At 37.3% G+C, this 21,352-nt stretch overlaps 1 protein-coding gene across 1 annotated transcript; it reads left to right on the top strand.

Annotated features, from left to right (window-relative positions):
* Window positions 1-1,517: 1,517 nt before the first annotated feature.
* On the top strand, window positions 1,518-3,854 carry LOC121262324 (cation/H(+) antiporter 4-like). The gene is made up of 2 exons (XM_041164759.1): window positions 1,518-2,554; window positions 2,639-3,854. Exons 1-2 carry the CDS (start codon window positions 1,691-1,693, stop codon window positions 3,746-3,748), a joined length of 1,974 nt encoding a protein of 657 aa, XP_041020693.1. The 5' UTR covers window positions 1,518-1,690; the 3' UTR covers window positions 3,749-3,854.
* Window positions 3,855-21,352: the final 17,498 nt, after the last annotated feature.

The following is a 21,352-nucleotide window of genomic DNA, read 5'->3' as shown; positions in this document are numbered from 1 at the left end:
CATTTTATTATATATTTTTTACATTTAAAAAAACCGAAAAACCGGTAAAACCAGAGGTACCGGTTTACGTGGGTAACCGGGGCGTAATCGGTTTTGAAAAATGTAAAACCGGTACATACTGGTTCGGTCCTAGATTTTGTCCAAAACCGGACCAGTTACACCCTTATGTCTAGTTACCGACTCTTCTAAAATAACAAAGAATGTCGAAGAATTATAGAGATCAATAGATCAAGATACATGAAGTAGTGTTCCAAACTTTTGAAATTTTTATTGAGTACATGATAAGTTTCGTTTCTTTCCCTAAAAAAAAAAAAAAAAATATTTAAACAAAAAAATTAATAGTTATTTAAGATGACGAAAATAAATAATGTGTCATAAATATTAATAGATAGATGCCATAATATTGCTGTTGTTTTATTGACGCATTTTGGGGTTTGGAGGTTTCAAAATCTTTCTGTCATGTATGTGTGTGTCACGCTGAGAACTAAAACTACCCATTTCAGGATAATTATACGAACATCATCAATATTTCCGTTTCCTAAATGATCATCTCGTTTTTATTGCTAGCGGTTCCAGAGTAGTACCGTACCATTTGATTACCCCAAACAGCTTCTGAATTTGGTACAACAAGAGCAATTTTGTTACTGGATAGTGAATGTGAATCGTATGCAAAGCCATTAGATGATGCATATTGATATAATGAGCTAATTTTTGTCCCCAAGGCTAGCAATTTAGTTTCATATATAATTGCAGGTACTTACCCCTAAACATGAGGCAATAGCTAGTATCTGGTTTATTCTTAGTTTGTGCGTTAGAAAACACAGACTTTCTGGGAAGAAAAAGACTAGGACACCAGCATGCTAGATCCTGCAACTTCATTTCATAATTCAAGCATCATCACCATAATCGAATGCGTTGATATTCCCTGTAGGGTCGATTCGCCAGGCCTATGGAACTACCTTCATTCTGGGAATATGTTTTCATTGCCACAGCTTGAGCTGCAGATGATGATTATTTTTGCAATCACGCATGCCTCCCATTACATTCTTAAGCCATATGGAGTCCCTCAATTCACCTCCCAAATTATTGTATGTAGTACTGTTGATCTCTTGATCCACTTCAATATTTATCTTACTTGAACATGTTTATAATATGGTCTTTTCTATATTCATATACACTCACATCGTACTTAATATATATATATATATATATATATATATATATAAGTGTGTGCGTGTGTGTGTTTGAGGCTACGTACGTACGTACTAATAGAAATGTATACAATGTTTTACAAATATTCATTTCATTCATGAATGCAACGATTACATATAAATGCCTAAGAAATCTTATATAGGCATTCGATATTACAACAGGTAATGACTAAAAAAGAATTAAAAATTTGTTATAACAGAAACAAGAGAGTAGAGATCTTGAAACTTGTAGAGCTGCTGAGGTGGATTTATTGCAGCTCCTTATTCTTTGAATGAGCATCATTTTGATTTATGTTAATACGTACGAGACTAATGAATTGAATATTCTTCGTGTGAATCAGGCGGGCATAATCCTGGGTCCATCACTACTTGGGCGCTTTGAACCATTCAAGATCTTGTTTGACGTTAGAAGTCAAGAAATAATTGGTATACTGGCTGCCTTTGGTCACTCACTGTTTTTGTTTTTGAGCGGTGTGAAAATGGATATGACAGTGTTGAACAGGAGGGGAAGAAAAGCCTTATATACTGGTATTGCATGCATGTTGTTCCCTTTGATAATTGGCTTCTCACTTGGACTGTCCCTTAAAAGATCATGGCTCACCAAAGAAGAAGCACGTATTCTTCCATTTCTGACAGTATTTCATAGTTTAACTCCATTTCCGGTGGTCGTTTACCTTCTTGAGAACCTCAAGATCTTGAACACTGAGCTTGGTCAATTTGGCCTATCTGCAGCATTCGTTTCCGACGCGATTGGCTTGATTCTTCTTCTTCTTGCCAAATGGAGTAGGGATGCCATGGAGAATGGTAATTTTCATGTTATTTTTGTTGGAGCTTCAAGCATTATCTACCTCTTAATACATGTATTTGTTTTTCGACCCGCAATGGTTTGGATAGTCAAGCAAACACCCAAAGGAAGGCCTGTCAAAACCGTATACATTCACATGATCATGCTGCTGATGCTTGTGTGTGGCTTGCTTACTTATTCGGTTAATTTTACTTTTGTCACTGGACCTTTTATTCTCGGTTTGGCGGTACCGGATGGACCGCCTTTAGGATCTGCCATTGTCAACAAGTTCAACTGCTTCACTGAACATGTGCTTCTTCCACTCTTTGTAACTATATGTGCTATGAAGGCAGATCTAGGTTTAATCAGCCTCAGTAGCGACTTGCTGGCCACCTATATAATCCTCCTTATCGCGACTTTTGCTGCTAAAATGGTGGCCTGTTTGATTTCTCTCTTGTACTCCAAAATGCCCATAAATGATGCTCTAGCACTTGCTCTGATTTTGAGTTTCAAAGGTGAAGTTCAGCTCAGCATATATTCATACTACGGAGATGACCAGGTGACTATATCTTTATTTTCTCCTCTGCTTTTATACTAGAAAAATGGATTCTTTTTCTAACCAAACGACAATAACCAAAACTAGGTCCAAGTTATACTAGACAAGGTGCTTTCTTTAACGATAGTTGCAATCCTAATTAATGCAACTATTGCACCAATCTTGGTGAAGTACCTGTACGATCCTTCAAGGAAATATGCTGGTTACAAGGAAAGGGATATCATGCATAACAGACGCAATGCAGAGCTTCGCATCTTGGTGTGCATTCACAAACCCGACAACATTCCTACGGTTATCAAACTACTGGAAGCTTCAGGCCCGACAAGACAAACACCCCTCACTGTTTATGTTCTTCACCTTATCAAGCTGATTGGCCGAGCCTCCCCCGTTTTTATCTCCCACCAAATGCAGAAAAAGACTCTCGCCAAAACTTCCTATTCAGAGAATGTGATTACCGCATTTAATCGCTTCAAACAAGACAATCTGGATGGCATATCACTGTTGCATGTTTTCACTGCCATCTCTCCACCAAAGTACATGCGCGAAGACGTATGCACTCTTGCACTGGACAAGCTCGCGTCCCTCATAGTACTCCCATTCCACCGGAAATGGTCCCTTGATGGGTTTGTTGAATCGGAGGACTGTGCTATAAGGACTCTGAACTGCGGTGTCCTTGAACTGGCACCTTGCTCCGTGGGGATCCTTGTTGATCGTGGCCGTTCAACTATTCCAGTAGATTCATCTTATTCTGTTGCAATGATCTTCTTAGGAGGGAGAGACGATCAAGAGGCATTAACATTGGCGAAACGCATGGCCAATGATATGATGAACATCAAATTGACTGTGGTTCACTTTGTTGCATCTGGGAGTGAAGAGATTAGGGATTTGGGCGATTTGCTGGACCATGAGGTGTTGAAGGATGTTAAACTTAACAATGTGAGTGGTGGATATGTGACGTATATAGAGGAGATGGTGGAAGATGGACCTCAGACGGCATTGATAATTAATTCTATGATAGACGAGTACGAGCTTATTATAGTTGGGAGGCGGCAAAATGTAGTGTCCGCTCAAACATCAGGGCTTGCAGAATGGATTGAATTCCCAGAGCTGGGTATCATCGGAGATCTTCTTGCCTCCTCAGATAGCAACACCAGGACATCCGTTTTGGTGTTGCAGCAGCAGCAGCAGCAGCAATGACGACAGGCAATATCCTAGTCATGGTTAGAAAAGTGAGATCCATTTTAAAAAAGAAAATCTCTTTTTTTAATAGATTCATTTCTGGTTTTCAAAAAATCTGCACGTAGTTTTTGTTTTTTTTTTTTCTTCTTAGAAGAGCCGGTAGCCACCCACATAGCAGTCCCGTCCCAAGTTTATTAATGAATCCTCATGTTAGAGGAAAATCATGGTTACAAATCATTCACATGAGGATTTATAAAAAGACAGAAATAATACCAAAAACCCAGGTAATCAAGAAATTACCAAACTAATAAACTAATACCAAGGAGAGCGAAAAAATTACAGCTTTAAATAAGGAAGTCCCAAGAAATTTGTCCGTAATAAGCCTCGAAGAATTCCCCTACCAAGGTCAGAATCTGTAAAATACTTACACCGAATCTGTAAAATTTGTCCTTAATAAGCCTCGAAGAATTCCTCTACCGATAATCCACAACCATATTGGCTTCTTTATAAATATGATGGATGGAACAATTTAATTTAGAAAGTAACCTTTTTATGTCATCCCAATAATCCCACAAATACCATATGTTACATTTACCGGCCTCGATCCATCTCTGTAACACTCCGATCCCGAGAGTCCGGAGAGTTAACTCATATCACCAAAAATCATCTCCAATAATACTTTTAAAATAAACCAGAGTCTCTAAAACATATTAACCTATTTGTTCAACAAACATATCCATGTTCCTACATAAGGGCACATCAGTGGTGTCTCATTAATATACATAACTTTCTCACAAAGACTAAGAATATCTATTACTCAAAATACCAAAGTCACATAAAATATCAATACTACCAAAAGACTCTCCAACAGTCATTGTACCCTAAGGCACTTAGTCTTCTATGATCAACAAACTTGCAAGTACTCCCTATTCCTGATTTCCAGTTGTTGCCTCAAAATTATCTGAAACATATTATGTAGATAGGGGTGAGTTATCAACAACTCAATAAATAGATAACATATACTAGTATGTAAACATGAGCATTTATAGAGTTCAGAATGCAAAACAAAACACTTTTTCTTTCCAGAATGCAGCATCAGAACATGTTATCAAAAATATCAGAGCGAAAGTTCAAAAATATTCTTATTCATAATTTCCTTGGCACAGCATAATTGAAACATCATATTAGAACAGAATTCCATGTTTAACTCCTGTGGTAGGGTTGTGCAAACCCCGGCGGCCAACCGAGCAGAAACAAAATGTGAATCTTCCCCTTATCATTCTTGGAGCTTTGAGTATACACATAGGAAAGACCACGCAGAAAATCACTTTGTTTCCAAAGTGGATGCACCAGAAACAGAAAAGTTGGTACCAACCCAAACAGAGGCCACAATTTTACACCCTTGGTAAGGTCAGAACAGAAACGGAATGTCATGCCAGAGGTTTCACAAATCACATCTTATCATATCAGAGTATAGAACATTTTCATAACAGAGCAGAATCAAATCACAAAATTATAATTTATGCACAAATTTCATATTCGCTCTCTGTTGCACAGTTCAGAAACAAAATGTCAAAATAAGCTCATGTCTATACTAGTCATGTTAGAAAATATTTCCTCGTTATACAGAATTTCATGAGTAATGCAAAACAAATAACTGAGATTTTTCAAATTTCTTTTCATAACAAAAACATACACATTTTCTAAATCATTCTCAGATCATTTTATTTTATGCAAAGTGTAGCATAGGAACCCCGCTTACCTAAACTCTTTAATCTTTCAAAAAATTTTCTCAACAAAGCCGAACAAATATTAATCGTCACCTATAAAAATCACGTAATTCTCGTAAATTTTCAATCAATCATGTATTTCGATATTTAAACCTAAATTGCTAAAGGAACCTATTTTAAATCCTCAAAACCTAAAATTCTCATAATTTTTAAAATACCATCATTTTCTAAAACCATCAATATCCACTTAATCGAGTTCGTACCGAATAAGAGATTTAATCGAACAAGTGTTAAGAAAATTACGAAACTCAATAAAAAGTAATATTTAAAATATCTAAAGTACCGACAACGTATTATAAATTAATAGAATACTTAGACTAATTTAAAAATCTTATAAAATACACCATGAAAAGCTCTTCTCTTAAAAATAGGTTTACTTCCTTTAGTTAACAATATTATTAAAATATTATCTACACAAAATAATATTTTATGAGACTTAAAATAAAACCCACTTAAAGCACATAACCCAAAAAGACCTATCATCCGAAAACATATATCTGGAAAGTTCACTAAGGTAAATTGGTAATGGTACTCAGCTATTAAGTTAACACTTTATAGATATATATAATATATGTTATGTATGTATATAACTAATTATAAGAACAAGACCGAATGAACAAACACAAGGAATAACACCAAGTATGCAGCGGCAGGGGCTTACCCAAGGGAAACCGAGGCATGCGTGGAGGGGTAAGGCGCGATGGGACTGGCTGGAGAGGCTATGGTGGCGCGGCAGAGCTTCCGTCGAGCTGCGCTAAGCACGAGAGAAAGAGAGGGAGAGGTGAGCGAGAGAGAGAACGGTGGGAGACAGAGCTCGGCTTACCGAGGGTGGTCATGGCGGACCTGGGTGTACGATTGATGTCTTCTGGTTGTTCCCGCTTAAGGCTGAGCAGTTGGGTGGCGGTGCTGGGGTTCACTATGGAGGAAGGCTGGTGCTTTATTTTTCGGTGGTGCAAACAGAGGTGGTGTTTACACAGAGAGGGTGGTGGTGCACGGCTTGAGTGGTGGACTTTGAGAGGCTGAGGTACTAGCGCGGACTGTGTTTGGTGGAGTTACGGCACGTGGATTGGCTTTGGGGGTGGCGGTTTACTGGATGCAAATCGATCCCTTCGGTTGGTGTTTTACTGAGAAGTGATGGCTGGTTGCGGTCTGTACTGAGGTTCACGATGGGGGTGGAGGTTCAGATAAGTTTGGATGGCTGAGAGTGTGAAGAGAGGGCAGCGACACTGAATCTAGGTTGAGAATGCTTAACACATATTTATAAGATATATATAGTAAAGAGATAAAAAAAAGCCTAGAGAAAATGATGGAGTGACTGCATGAAAATGGAAATTGGACAAAAACCGTGCGACGGAGTCTGGAAAACGCTTCCACGGGCTAGGCTCTTAAGTCTAAAAAGAAAAGAAAATAACATAACATAACATAAAGTAAAAAATATACTTAGGCCCACATCTTGGATCCTTAACGAGATTATTGCATGGCTTTTATCTTATTTTTTGGATCTCGACTCAACCTAAAACAAATACACTTATCCCATAAATTTTTTTGATGAACATCCACTTGATCCATTAAAGATTTTAAAACCTAATTATCAAACCTATTGAAAAATTATATTTCGCCAAAAATATCTTAGGCCCAAACTCTCTTCTAAAAATTTTACTCGTAATCCCAAACGATTTTTTTTTTCATAACTATAAACCCAAAATTTTATAAAGCAGCTTGACTGGCTCGAGTGTTACAATCTCACAATAACTTTAGAGTCTAACTCCACCATTATGTCTCGAATACCCAATTGTTAAGCCAATTTTAATCCATCAAGTAAAGTTCTCCCTTTAGCCACATTGTTGGAACCCTGCCCATAGTGAGCTGCAAAAACTGCAATTACTTGACCACAGTGATCTCTAATAATCTCTCCTCCACCCACAAAACCAGGATTTCCGAGCGAGCTGCCATCGACATTAAGTTTATACTTACCTCTACATGGCTTAACCCAAGCCACATCTTTCATAGTTTTATTAACAACTTGACCAATCGGGCAATCTAAATCCTGTAAAATTTTGAGATCTTGCTACTGCAATCTATCAAACTTTTGAGGTAGAGAAAAAATATCTATTAGCATCAGCTTTATCCACCGCACCACACCTCTCCAATCAGTTCTTTTTCCTTCCATTCTATTATCACATCGCGCTCTCCACAATGCCCATGTGGATCATGATAGGCAAAATTCCACGGCAACAGCTTGCTTGAGAAGATGCTGAGGCACGAAGCCACCAAACATTCATAACAACATGCCAACTTCAAAGTTGAGGCAGCCGAACACCCACAATACTTGCAAAAAAATTCCAAACCGTAACAGCCAAGTCACCACTACAAAGAATGTGATCAATAAATTCTTGTTGTGGTAAAACACAACAATGACACTTTGATACTAACAAAATGCCCAGCTTAATTAGGATATCATCCATAGGTAACACTTGTTTTTTAGCATGCCAACAAAGAAAAGACATTTTCTTAGGGTCAAATTTATTCCAAAGCCATTTCCTCCATAAAGAAACCGGCCCTTGAGCTCTAATGAGATGCCAAGCAGATTTAGTAGTAAACCTCCCATCCAGATTAGGCTGCCAAATATGCACATCAGTGCCACTTGATATCTGAACCGACGAAGCAGTTATTCTCTCAACCATCTCTTTTGACACCAGCGTACGTAATTTAGAAACATCCCAACCTACATTAGTTAGGATTCTGGCCACCAATAAATCTTCATCTCCGCTAACATCTTCCATGGCTCCATCCCCGAGCCAGTTGTCAAACTAAAAATTGCATTCACCATTTCTAAGCAATATTGTTGAATTATTAATCACCATCGACATCACTGACATGATGCCTTTCCAAAATCTTGACCCTGTGGAATTAGAAAGGATCGATGGGTGAGAAAAAGGATCGATGGGTGCTTCTCACCCACATATTTAGCCAAAAAGAATTTTTCCCAACATGATTTACCATCTAGTAATTTCTAAGCAAATTTCATGAATAATGACATTTGAACATCAACGAGATTCTGAATGCCCAAACCCCCTTCCTCAACCGGTAAGCATATATTTTTTCCAAGACACCAATTTTCTTTTCTTTTTATCATCAGTCGAGCTCCAAAGAAAGTTAGAGAAAATACTCTTGAGAGATTTAAAAACACCCTTAGGTAAATTCATAACAAATAAAAACATGAATTGGCATGCTAGATAAAACATGTTTAAGAAGCATAATTTTACCCCCAAATGATAGGATGTGACTCTTCCATCTAGCCAGTTTCTTTTGAATCTTCAACAACAAAGGATCAAATAATTTGATTGTAATCCATCCCACATGCAACGGAACACCAAGATAATTACACGGCCATTTACCCTCCATAAACCCTATTATCCTCAATACCTCTAATTTCTGAGCAAGTGGAAATTTAGAGGAGAAAAATATAGAGGACTTATCCAGACTAACCAATTGCCCCGACATAGATTGATATGCATGTAAAGTCTTCATAAGCTGCGCTAAAGATCTTTTACCTCCATTTGCAAAAATCAATACATCAGCAGTATAAAACAAATGAGAAATCAAGGTACCTCCATTAGCATTAAAGGGCTTGACTTTCTCCTTTTGAAAATCATCATTAATCATCCGAGAAAGAAGCTTCTGTGATAAAATGAAAAGATATGGCGAAAGAGGATCTCCTTGTCTAATACCACGAGAAGGTTTGAAAAAACCCTTCATCGAGCCATTAAGCAAAACTGAACACATAGGAGATGAAATACAATTAAAGATTAGACCCCTCCAATGATCCGAAAATCCCAAACGCTTCATAAGTTCCATAAAAAAACTCCAGTTCACCCTGTCATACGCCTTTGCCATATCAGTTTTAATCATGGTGCTATCGCCTCTCACTTTCTTGTTCATACTATGAATCATCTATTGAGCAATAGAAATATTATAAAAAATGCATCGCCCCTTAAGAAAAGTTGATTGCTCATCAGAAATTAATTTATTCATGAAAGGCTCCAAACGATTCACCAAAACCTTGGAAAGGATTTTATAGACAACAAAACATAAACTGATAGGCCGGAATTGCGAACAGTTCCTTGGATCATCCACTTTCGAAATCAAGACAATATTGGTAGCCCCCAAAAACGTGGTTAACGGCTTCCCCTCAAAAAATTCAATAGCCAACTTCAGTATGTCTTCATTGATAATATCCCAAGCATGATGGAAAAAACTTGTAGAAAAACCATCAAGCCCCGGACTACTATCTTGCGGAATCGACCAAAGAGCCTCCTTAATTTCAATCATCTCAGGAACTCTACATAGCAACCGATTATCAGCATAAAAAATAACTGAAGTTAAAAGGTTCATACCAGGATCCATTAGGGAGACAGCCGACGTCGTTAGCTGCTGCTGGAAGAAATCTACAGCCCCCTCAAGAATCGCTTCACCTGATTCTAGAATGCTGCCATCTTCAAGAGTCATATTCTCCACTACTTTAAATTTCTTTTTGCATATCAAAGAAGCATGGAAGAAAACCGTGTTTTCATCCCCTTCACACATCCACTTAATTCTTGACTTTTGGCACCTCTTAATCACCTCTCTATGCAAATATTGAATATGCTTTTGCTTGCATCTCAAGAGCTCAACTTCCATATCAAGAGAATTATTTTGCCGAACATTATTTTCTATTTTCAGATGTTCCTCTTCAATTACTTTAAGATCCACATCCACTCTTCTGAAGACCTCCATTTTCCACCACTTCAATACTTGTTTCAAATTCTTTAGCTTGCCACTGAATTTCATCATCGGACATCCATGAATATCCTGGTTCCAGGAATCTTGCACCATAGCTAGAAAATCATGATCATGATGGCACAAAATTCTTTGAAAACGGAAAGGCTTTGGGCCAACATTCCTGTCTTGCAGTAGATAAGTAACCATTGGAAAATGATCGACGACGTGTGAGGAAGATACTCCATTCGCCCATTAGGGAAAGTCGATAAGAAATCTGTATTCACCATCACTCTATCAAGTCGAGCCCAAATTCTTCCACCCCCTAACCTCCCATTACACCAAGAAAACTGATTTCCATAATAAGAAATATCAACCAAACCACAAGCTTGAATACAATTATTAAAATTTGCACAACCTCAGGAGGAATGCCAATTGCCACCAATTTTCTTTCCTTCAGACTGAATAATATTAAAATCACCTCCAAGAAACCACGACAAACCACTGACATCATTATCCATAAGATAATTCATAAGAAGACGCCTCTGTTCTTGACAGCAACTGGCATAAATAAAAGAGGCAAAAACACGAGAATTACCATGAGAGAACCAGCCTGATACAGCTTGAGCCATCACCGAATGCAGTTGGAAATCAATTCCATTTGCCCAGAACAACCAAACTTTACCACCCATTTCCACATTATTACAAAAATTAGGTAGATGTAACCACCGTGCCCAACAGGCACACTTATTTACTAAAAGAAATGGTTCTAACACTGCAACAACTAATGGACGATATTTATTAAGAAGATGCCGCAACCTTGCCTTCGACTAACAAATCCTTCTAATATTCCAAGCAAGAATATTCACCAATTAATAACGTTTATTGGAACGCGTTGTCCATTCAAGAATAAAAATAGGTTTCTTCATTTTTCATCCTCGAATCTTTTTCGGGACTTCAATCTCACTATCCGAATCATAACATTTGGCTGCCAACTCTTCAATCTGTTCTTCATTATCATTATCGGACAACGAATGAACCATCATTAGATGATTCGAGCAACCAGTACCCAACGTAACCTTCCTATTATCACTGTGGCATAATTCACATTCAAGAGTTTCATCAACTTCTTGGTGAACCACACTCTCCTAACAAATCATCAACAATGACATTATCATCCATATTCTCAGTTTCCTGAAACCAAGACAAATTAGATCCCGGAGTTAATAAACAAGCCCGAACACGTTCATCACATTTTTTCTTCTCACTATCATTATTCAGATGACTCACTAGAGTATCCACAGGATTATTATCTAGAATAAAATGATTATTTGAGATTAAAACACAATTAGGATCAACAAACAATACCTTCATCTTATCTTGAGATCCGCCATTGTTTTTGTTTCGAATACATTCCAAAATAACCTCCCTCCTTGCTTTCGATTTTTCCTTCTCTTCCTCTACGTTCCTCTGAACTTTCTCTTCCCCTTTTTCTCACCCATCACTTTCCACACCTTTTTCTCCAACCCCGTTCTTTCCACTTTCGCTAACACTTTCTCCTTCCCCTTCATGGTATTCTTTTCCTTGGATTTACACTATTTTTCCACATGACCCTATTTTCGGCACCACTTGCAATATGCCAGAACATGCTAAAAAAAAAAACTTCCTAATAGTGACTAGTCTCGAGCCCAGGTAGACCAATCCAGAAATGGGATTTCAATGCCACCGAAACATCCATCTCCACACTTATTCTAGCCGCCTCCGGTCTCGTAATGCACATGGTTGCATTATCACACTTCAAAAAACGTATGAAACCATTGCCAAAGCTTTTTAACATGGAATATTGAAAATAATTTGGCGGAAGTCTGGGTAACGTGATCCATACAGGGACCAAAGGAGATTCATCATCTTCATTAAATCCCAGGGTCCAATGGAAAACTTTGTAGGGAACACCATCAACATCCGAATTTCCTCTAGCCATAATAGTCACAAAGTCATCTTCGTTTATCAACCGAACCAATATATTACGAGGATTACATAATTGCCCAACCACTGGCATAGATTTTATACCCCATCTATTTTTTGTAAAACCTCTAATATGATAAAGAGATGGTCGACAACGTTGAAATTTTAAAACAATCGCAAACCGAAATGGTTTTGCCGATTTTGAGATTTCAGCCTAAGAAAACGTAAAGAACATCTCCCCCTCAACAAATCTAGGTTTACGAACCGGAATACCCATGACTGGTAAAGGTTGTGGTCTACTACCCACAACATCATCGTATCCTCTCCGTATACTACCTCCAACCATGTTCTTCAAATGTTCTTGAACACCTCCATTCTCCTTCCCATCCACATCAGATGGTTGAGCCACCGAGGTAGACGATGACTCCCCTGGATTCACAATGCAGGAAACCCTAGGGTGATGCAAACGCTAGTAGCCACCACCTCACTCTAGAGTGCTCTATGTTCATTCACAAGTCACTATTCATTCATCCCAAACATAAATTTTTTTATTTTTGAGCGGGGGATGGAGGTTTTGAATGAAAGAAGCCACACGGGATTGTGTAGTGATCTATTATTATCAATTCCAAATATATATCGAGGCATCAAACATTATATTTTGTAAATTTATATTCTAGTTCTTGGATTCAAAATAAATTTCATTTTAAATTAAGAAATGTAAGTACTGTGTTAGACCACTACGCAAGCACCATCTTTGTTCTCCAAAAGCTAGCTTCTCTTCTCCAAATATCGATCTGATCTAAAGACATACTGTAACATCCGGGCCTAACACCAAGCCCATTTGAGATTTGTGAGTAAATTTTTTGGAATAAACTACAGGCCTAATATTTTTTATTTTGGCAAAATATGATTTTATTTCATTGGATTTGATAATTAGGTTAAAAAGCTTTCTATGGGCCAAGAAAATTTTTGGACAAGTTGGATTAGTTTTTTTAGAGGTTGACTTGAGGCCGGAAACTTAGGAAAAAACCCATTTATTAATTTCTTACGCCACCCAAATATCTAAAATGTGCCCTACCCGATCACCCAAAACCCAACCAGTGAGAACCAACAGAGAGAACCAACGTCAGTTATTTTATTAACCTCCACGACTTCACTCCCATAGTCCCATGCACGCACGTCTCTCTTTCCCTCGTCTCTAGGGTTTTTCTTCTTTGTTTTCAAACACCTATATATACAAACTTTCTGCATGATGAAACCTCAAGCCGCAACCTCCCTTTATGTTCAAAGCATTCCAAAAACCTAAGCCCCACGTTCAAGCAACAACCATCTTCATTGGCACCCAACCAACTCGTGAGCCACCAACCCGCTGCCCCTCTCCTCCCACCTCCATCGTAAGGAAAGACACTCCACTACCGATAACGAGGTTAGCCCGAGACGAAACTGGTGACACGTGATCTGCGGTGTTGCTATGATAGAAAACCACCATAAACCTAGACTACCTCCACCATAAACCACCACTACCGAAAGATAGCCCACTGCAAAACTCCTCCACATGAGCCATCCTGCTTGCTCTTCCTCAGCCAGCGACAACAACCCTCAGCTGTCTAACATAGCCTCGGATGCACTGCTACCAAACTTGTCTAGCAAGCAAATCGAACACTTCCTCCTCCGTAGTAAAATCCATTTCCACCATGAGCCCTCATCCCCATCTCATCGAAAAGCCGTAGCAGAAACACCCCTGCTTTTGCTCTCTGAAAAAAAAAAGCATCTTTACTCAACCAACCATTGCAACCACCACACCAAGAGCCCCTGTAACACCCCGTATTTTAGTGTATTTTTACTGAAGGATTATTTTTAATTGTTCAAAAATTTATCCTCTTATTTTAAAATTGGTTGGATTTTTATTTTTAGTGAGTTTATTTCTATGATTTTAATTTGGTGAAAATTATTTTTATGTGCTTTCTTAATATTTATTTATTGTTGTGCATTTAAATTATTTTTCATATTTAATTAATTACTGTGGGATTTAATTATTTCAATTTGACTTTACCATTACGTTTAAATTATTTTATTTAACTTGAGGTTTTGAAATCGTTTCCGTTGGATCATTTTTGTGACCCAAGTTATGAAGATTGGACCTCATTTCTTTTTCCTTCATTTTTCTTTCCTCTCCTTTTCTTTTCTTTCTTTTCTTTTTCCTCCTTATTTCTCCTTCTCTCCCGCGCGAAGCCCAGCCCGCTCTCCCTCTCTCCCGTGCGTCCGTCGCCCATACCTAACCCGCCGCCGTCCCGCCGCAGTGACCGTCACCACCCACCCCATTTGGTTCCCCAGCCGCTGGCGACCTTACCCCACCAACCTCACCTCCATCCGCGCCGCCGTTAACTACCACCAGCTCTTCAAAGCCGCGGGCCACTTTCGCTCCAGCGCCGCCGTCGCGCCACCTCCGGCCACCATCTTCACACCACTTCATCCCCAACCTCTTGGCAACCCATTGGACCCAATCCCACCTCCGATCTGCCACCGGTGAAGCTCCACCATCTACATTTCTGATTTGGGTATTTTGGTCTTCTACCGCCCATTGCGCCGCCACCCACGGCCAACCTTCACTACCACTAGCTTCACCGACCTCCTTAGGCCCTACCCTATCAATCTTGGGTCTTCGTTTGCCTCCGTTTGAAGTGGGTATTTGTGACCCACGGCCACAGTGTATTTTACACTGTTGCGTTGCTCAGACGTCACTTCTTGCAGCTTCGTGATCCTTCGAAAATTGCTTTATAGCACTGTAAGTATTTTCTCAAAGAACTTTCGTGATGTAAATGTATTTTTGCACTAACTCATTTTAATTGTGAACTGGTTGGTTATGCCGGACTGAGTCCGAGGAGTTCGGGGGTCGGATGGATTGCGGACGGAGTTGATTGTATGTTTGGTTTGTGATTGGATTGTGTTGACATTTGTTGGATATTGGTGTCGTGTATTGTTCACTGCATTTGCACGCATGTTCATGTTTGTAACTGAAAACTGGGTTTTCGCATGATTGCATACATGTTCATGTGCTTATTTGAAAACTGAGTTTTCATGTGAGAAATGATTTATGGGTGTGTTTGAAACGACTGGATTGACTGGTTTGAGAAAAAAGAAAAGAGACTGTAGGGATGGTGGTAAGCAGGGACGGTGGTAGAGTCCCGCCTGTGATTCCCGCTTACAGTGCACGCGATAGGGATGGTGGTTGTGTCCCGCCTGTGATTCCCACCTACAGTGTCCAATAAATTGTTGAGTTTTGTGTAAATCATTTTTTGGAAAAATGTTGGATTATATGTTTTGGCTAAAAATGGGATTTTTAGCGTGGGTTGGAAAAGTACTTGTTTTCAGGGAAAAAATGAGGTTTTAGGATTTGTGAGTTGGTTGCTTTAATGCGTTTTTATCTCGAGGGTTGTTTGGATTATTACTTACCTGTAGTACCGTTTTATGGTATTGCAGATTTTGATGCAGATGAGGATGATGAGTCTTAGGCTTTGGCTCCTTTGGGAGAGTGATCTGGGATTGCTCTCATGCATCGATATTTATTATCCTAGTCTTTTATGTATTTACCTTTTGTAATATATTTGGGATGACTGTATAATTTTTTTGAAAGATATATTATTTTGGATACCTATGTTTAAATTTCTGGTACTTAGTTGACTTATTATATTATCTGCTGCGATTTTTGTTGTGCATTTTTGCATGTTGCACACACTTGGGCATATTTTGTTGGGATGCGTGACCCATGTTGTGATCATCTCGATGTCACGATTCTCGCATCTCTATACGTGGAAGTCGGGGCGTCACAGCCCCACACGTCGGGACCCCACAGAATTCGGCCACACAAACTTTCCAGCACTCCCAGTCCATTTTTTGGCACCCCATTTTGTTGCACGGCCTCAGTCTCATGGTGAGCTTCATCTATCCACCTCACGTTTGTTCTCTCTTCGTGACCTCACTTCCTCATCACTTTCTCTCTCTCTCTCTCAATGTTCATCTGCCATCTCGCCGACGTAAGCTTCGCCACTCTCGGTGAGTATTGACGTCTTTGTTGCATGGTTGTTCTCAATTTTCCTTCCTTTTGTGTATGTTTTCCTAAACAACCCATAATTATGACTTTACTTTCCCAAAATTCTCACTTATCAGGATAGTTCAATGGGCATGTGTTCTTTTTTAAACTCGCTTCACATAGTTTTATTTGAGGTATAAGAATATATATAGAAAATATTTATGTTTTTAAAGCAACTTATTTAAGTATTTTACAACCAATTTCAATAGAGAATAATAAGATTTCAATTCTATTTTAAATACTTTAAAACTAATTAAGTCTATTTTTAATTAAATGATATTTTTTGCTTTATCTACTCTAATAGATTTTGATATAATTATGTTATCCAATTTTATACTGTTTAGTTGGACCTCAATATAAATAAGGTAGAATTTAATGTTTTACTCAAAGAAATTAAGTGGATATTGAGGAATTTGGGAAGTGATGGTTTAGGGTTATGAGAATTTTAAGTTTTGGGAAATTAAAGTAGGTTAATTTTAGCATTTTAGGTTAAGTATTGAAATATGTGCTCAACAAAAAATTTACGAAGATTTACGGGACTATTTTTATAGGTGACAATTAATATTTGCTTAGTACTGTTGAGGAAAATTTTTGAAAAGTTAAAAAGTCCAGATAAGCAGAGTTTCTATACTAAACTTTGCATAAAAAGAAAATGGAATGAGGTTGATTTTGAAAATATGCATGTTTGTTTTGAAAGGAAATCTAAAAACAACCTTAGATATGTGTTCTACATATGTATAAAATCTGTATAAGAGAAAGTATTTTATGTCATGACTGGTGTAGACATGAGTTAATTTTGTGCATTCTGTTTTTAAACAGTGCAAAAGATCTAAATTTTTTTTTTGAAAATTTGTGAATGTGATGTGAAAATGTTCTGAAATTATTTTTGAATATGTGAGAAGATCGGAATTTGTTTAGTACTCTGTTTGGATATGTTGTGACATCTGAAAACCTTGGTATAGATTTTTGATTCTATATCTGAATATGATCTGGTTCCGATGATGTTCTATTCTGTTTTTGTTAAGCCCCTGCAACGGGTATAATGGTGGTTTTTTACCCTACTACGAGGGTTAAACATGGTATACGGCCTAGCCACAGGTATAATGATAGTTTATAACTCTACCACAGCAGTTAAACATGGTATACGACCTTGCCACGGGTGGTGGTTTATAACCTTACCACAAGGGTTAAACATAGTATACGGCTCAACCACGAGTATGATGGTGATTTATAACCATACCACAGGGGTTAAACATGGTATACTGCCCGATGTGATGCTCTGATATGATATGAAGATGATGTTTCTGATTATCATATGCCGAAAGATTTTTGAATAAGAAAGTTTTATGAAAGTTTCACTCTGATATTTTTGATAATTTGTTTTGATTACGCATTCTGAAAGAAAATGTTTTGTTCTGCATTCTGAATTCTTTAAATGCTCATGTTTACATATTAGTATATGTTCTCTGATTATTGAGTTTTTGATAACTCATCCCTTATATTCACAATTTTTTTCAGATATTTTGATAGTTCAGCTGAGCATCAAGATTATGGGGCATTAGGTGATTTATTGTGTTATGATGACTAGGCATTTTGGAAAATTGGTTATATTAAGGAAATTAGTTTGAATCGAAATTTCTATATGATATTGGGAATTTAGAGTCTATAACTATAATGTTGAAATGTAAGTTTAAGTGATAGGAATTAACTTTTCGACCTGTATGGGACCAGAGCGTTACACATACAAGGGTGCGGCTCAACATGCTGATATTAATATATTTATAGTACTTTCAAGGTATTCTCGATTTAGATTTGATTGTTTATTGAATTAAATTTAACTCATCTCAATTCATCTCAAACCAATCATTAATGAAACTCATTATTTTTTCAACTTTCGATAAAAAAGTTAAACTCATATCAACTTACTTCATATATTTCAATCAAAAAAGTTAAACCTACGCCTCAACCAAAAAAAACGTTATATGCATATCAATGAGACTCACAAAACAAACTATTTACAACTCAATTTAACTCATCTCAACATCCAAACGTAGTGTTGTAGACTTGGTTTGAATAGTGAGTTGAGTTGAGATAAGATGAGATGAAAGTTAAAAGTTAAATAAAATATTATTTTTGTTCTGAGATTTGAAATGAAAAGTTGAAATGTTTATTGTATTTTATTTGAAAGTTTGGAAAGTTTTTAATGACCAAATGAGATGAGATGAATTGAAATAATTTTACTATCCAAACAAGGCCTCCAAGAAACAACCCACAAACGCCACACGTACAAGAACCTAGTTATCAAGGTGAAAGATCTCGCAATCATTAACCTTAATTAATTAGGATATAACAATATTTATTAATTAAAGATTTTCTATTTATTAATTTTATAAAAGTCTAAACTAAAATTATAAGAAAAAATTTTTAGTCACAACAAAATTCTATAAAAATAATTAAACACTTAAATTCATATATACCAGTTTATAAATTTGTAATTTTTATAGAATATTTTTATAACCGTAGCATTTGTCAAATTATAATAACATGCAATGACGTTGGGACCATTAATCATTGCTCTTAATTATTTAGTAACACGACACTTTTAACCATATATAATTACAAATTACGACCAAATATAAATGACTGTTGGGTGGGGTACTACTCTATTTTAAAAGAGGCTGGACTTCTAATAAAACCACATATACGTATGTGCTTAATTCTCAGCTTCACATTTTCCCATATATAAACATGACACGCATTATTATTATTATTTGTTTATTTATTTATTTAAATAAATGACAAGCATTAATTGAGGCAAGAATCTCACAAACCAAAACCTCATGACATCAATTTTGGGTCATTATTAGTGGCCTAGTAATTTTTCTTCTGTGATCAATAAGATTAACCTTTTAGAAAGTTTAAAAAACAGAAACGTGTACACACAACTTAGGGCGTAAAATACAGATCAATTTGCATACAGATATTTCTTTCTGTCATAAATTTTTCTTGGGAAGCAAACGGAATATTATCACCTGAATTTAGATCTGCCAACATTATTAGAGGAAGATGTAACACCTGGACCCAGCACCAAGTCTAAGACAAGCTGGGATCTATAAATTGTTTTGGGTTAATATGTATGAAAAGTTCACTTAAGTTTTAACGAGTAATGTTTAGAGTAGGCTATAGGTCCAAAATTTATTTTGCAGAGTATGGATTTTTGTGGGCTTGCTAAGTTAGCTAAAATCATTAAATATTTTTTGGTTTGGATGGAATCCTGGTATGGGTAGAGGAGTTGATGGAACTGGTATTTTTCTTTTAAGGATTAGACGTGGTCCAAATGCTTGTTATGGGCAAAGAAACCCAAGCCCGTGATATGTTTTATAGACTCCACGACTTGCATGGTTTCATGCCATTTCCCTCTTCATGCATGTCTATCCTTCTTGTTTTCTCTAGGGTTTTATTTGTTTCCTATATATATATATATATATATATATATATATATATATATATATATATTTACACGTTCATCAACACTTGTCTTGCCTCTCAAACACAAGATCACTCGGTGGTTTTCTTTCTCTACCCTAGGGTACCATATTTTCTTTTCTCATGCAAAGATATACTGTTGCACAAGTAGTTGCCTCTGAAGAGTCTGAACCAACACCGCAGTAGCCATCTTTGCTCCTCAACCAAAGGCTAGAGTAGTCACTTCATTTTGTTTCTCCACTTCCTCTCGGTTTCTCACTGCCACCTCACCACCATGTGTTAGCCCACTTCTCAGCCCACACGAAGCAATAGCCACCCACACAGGGGGCATCACCACCGCAAGCTATCAACCCATTGTCCCCTATTTTAACCCCTGAAAATAGAGCGACTACCCAGTGCTCTTTTCGTTTAAAGCCACTACACGGTGCCAGCATTCCACGTTGTTACCATCAACACAAAGACTTCGACGGGCACTCCACGCCACTCTAAGTCCACTGCGTCCCTCTCAGTAAGCCAGCAGCACCCTCTCCATTTCTCCCTCTCTCGGCATACTCTCTTTCTTCATCGTCTCTCTCTCTCTCTCTCTCATCGCTCTCTCTCTCTCTCAGTGACCTTCAGCTGCCCTCAAAACCGTCTTCCACTTGCCTAGCGCCGTCGCTCATTGCTCCTTTCGGTAAGTCCTAGCCATACCACCCTTTGCTAGTTCGGTTTTGGATTCCAAAATAGGAAGAAGTTATTTTGTCCCGTATAGTTGAACATAAAATTTTCCTATGAAAGTACGATTATGACCTTTGAGTTTTACAAGCCAAGGTTTGAACTTCTATATTTTTCATGTTGGGTGTGAAATTATCGTGGGCCTCAGTTGGGTTGTAGAAAGTAAGTATTATATTTTTAAGGGGGCCAATCTCACTTGCTATGGCACAAAAATTATATTTTTATAGAAATATTTTAGAATTAATGTATAAGTCGGAAGTGTTGATTGATATCGAGGTAATTTGGGAAGTGATTATATTTAGGGTTATAAGAGTTGTAGATTGTTTTTGTAAGGAAAATTAGGGCACGTAGTATTTCAGGCTTAGGCATTGATATACGAGTTCGATTGAAAATTTATGAGAGTACGTGACTATTTTATAGATGACGATTGATTTTTGTTCAGTACTGCTGTGGTGAAATTCTGAAAGGTTGAGAAGTTCAGGTAAGCGGGGTTCCTATGCTAGACTTTACAAAAAATAAAATGATTTGTAATTGATTTTATGAAAAACATGCATGCTTTGTTATGAAAAGAAAATTGAAATAACCTCAGTTATTTATTCTGCATTACTTATGAAATAATGTATAATAATAAAGTATTTTCTAGTTTGACTGGTGCAAACATGAGCTATTTTGACATTTTGTTTCTAAACTGTGCAAAAGAGAGCGAATGTGAAATTTTGTGCATAAATTATGTTTTTGTAATCTGATTATGTTATGTTCTTAAGATGTTCTGTACTCTGATATGATATGAATTTCTGAAAACATCTAGTATGATATTCT

This window comes from Juglans microcarpa x Juglans regia, chromosome 4S, assembly GCF_004785595.1.
Source record: "Juglans microcarpa x Juglans regia isolate MS1-56 chromosome 4S, Jm3101_v1.0, whole genome shotgun sequence".
NCBI classification, from domain to species: domain Eukaryota; kingdom Viridiplantae; phylum Streptophyta; class Magnoliopsida; order Fagales; family Juglandaceae; genus Juglans; species Juglans microcarpa x Juglans regia.
This window is presented reverse-complemented; position numbering and strand designations above follow the sequence as displayed.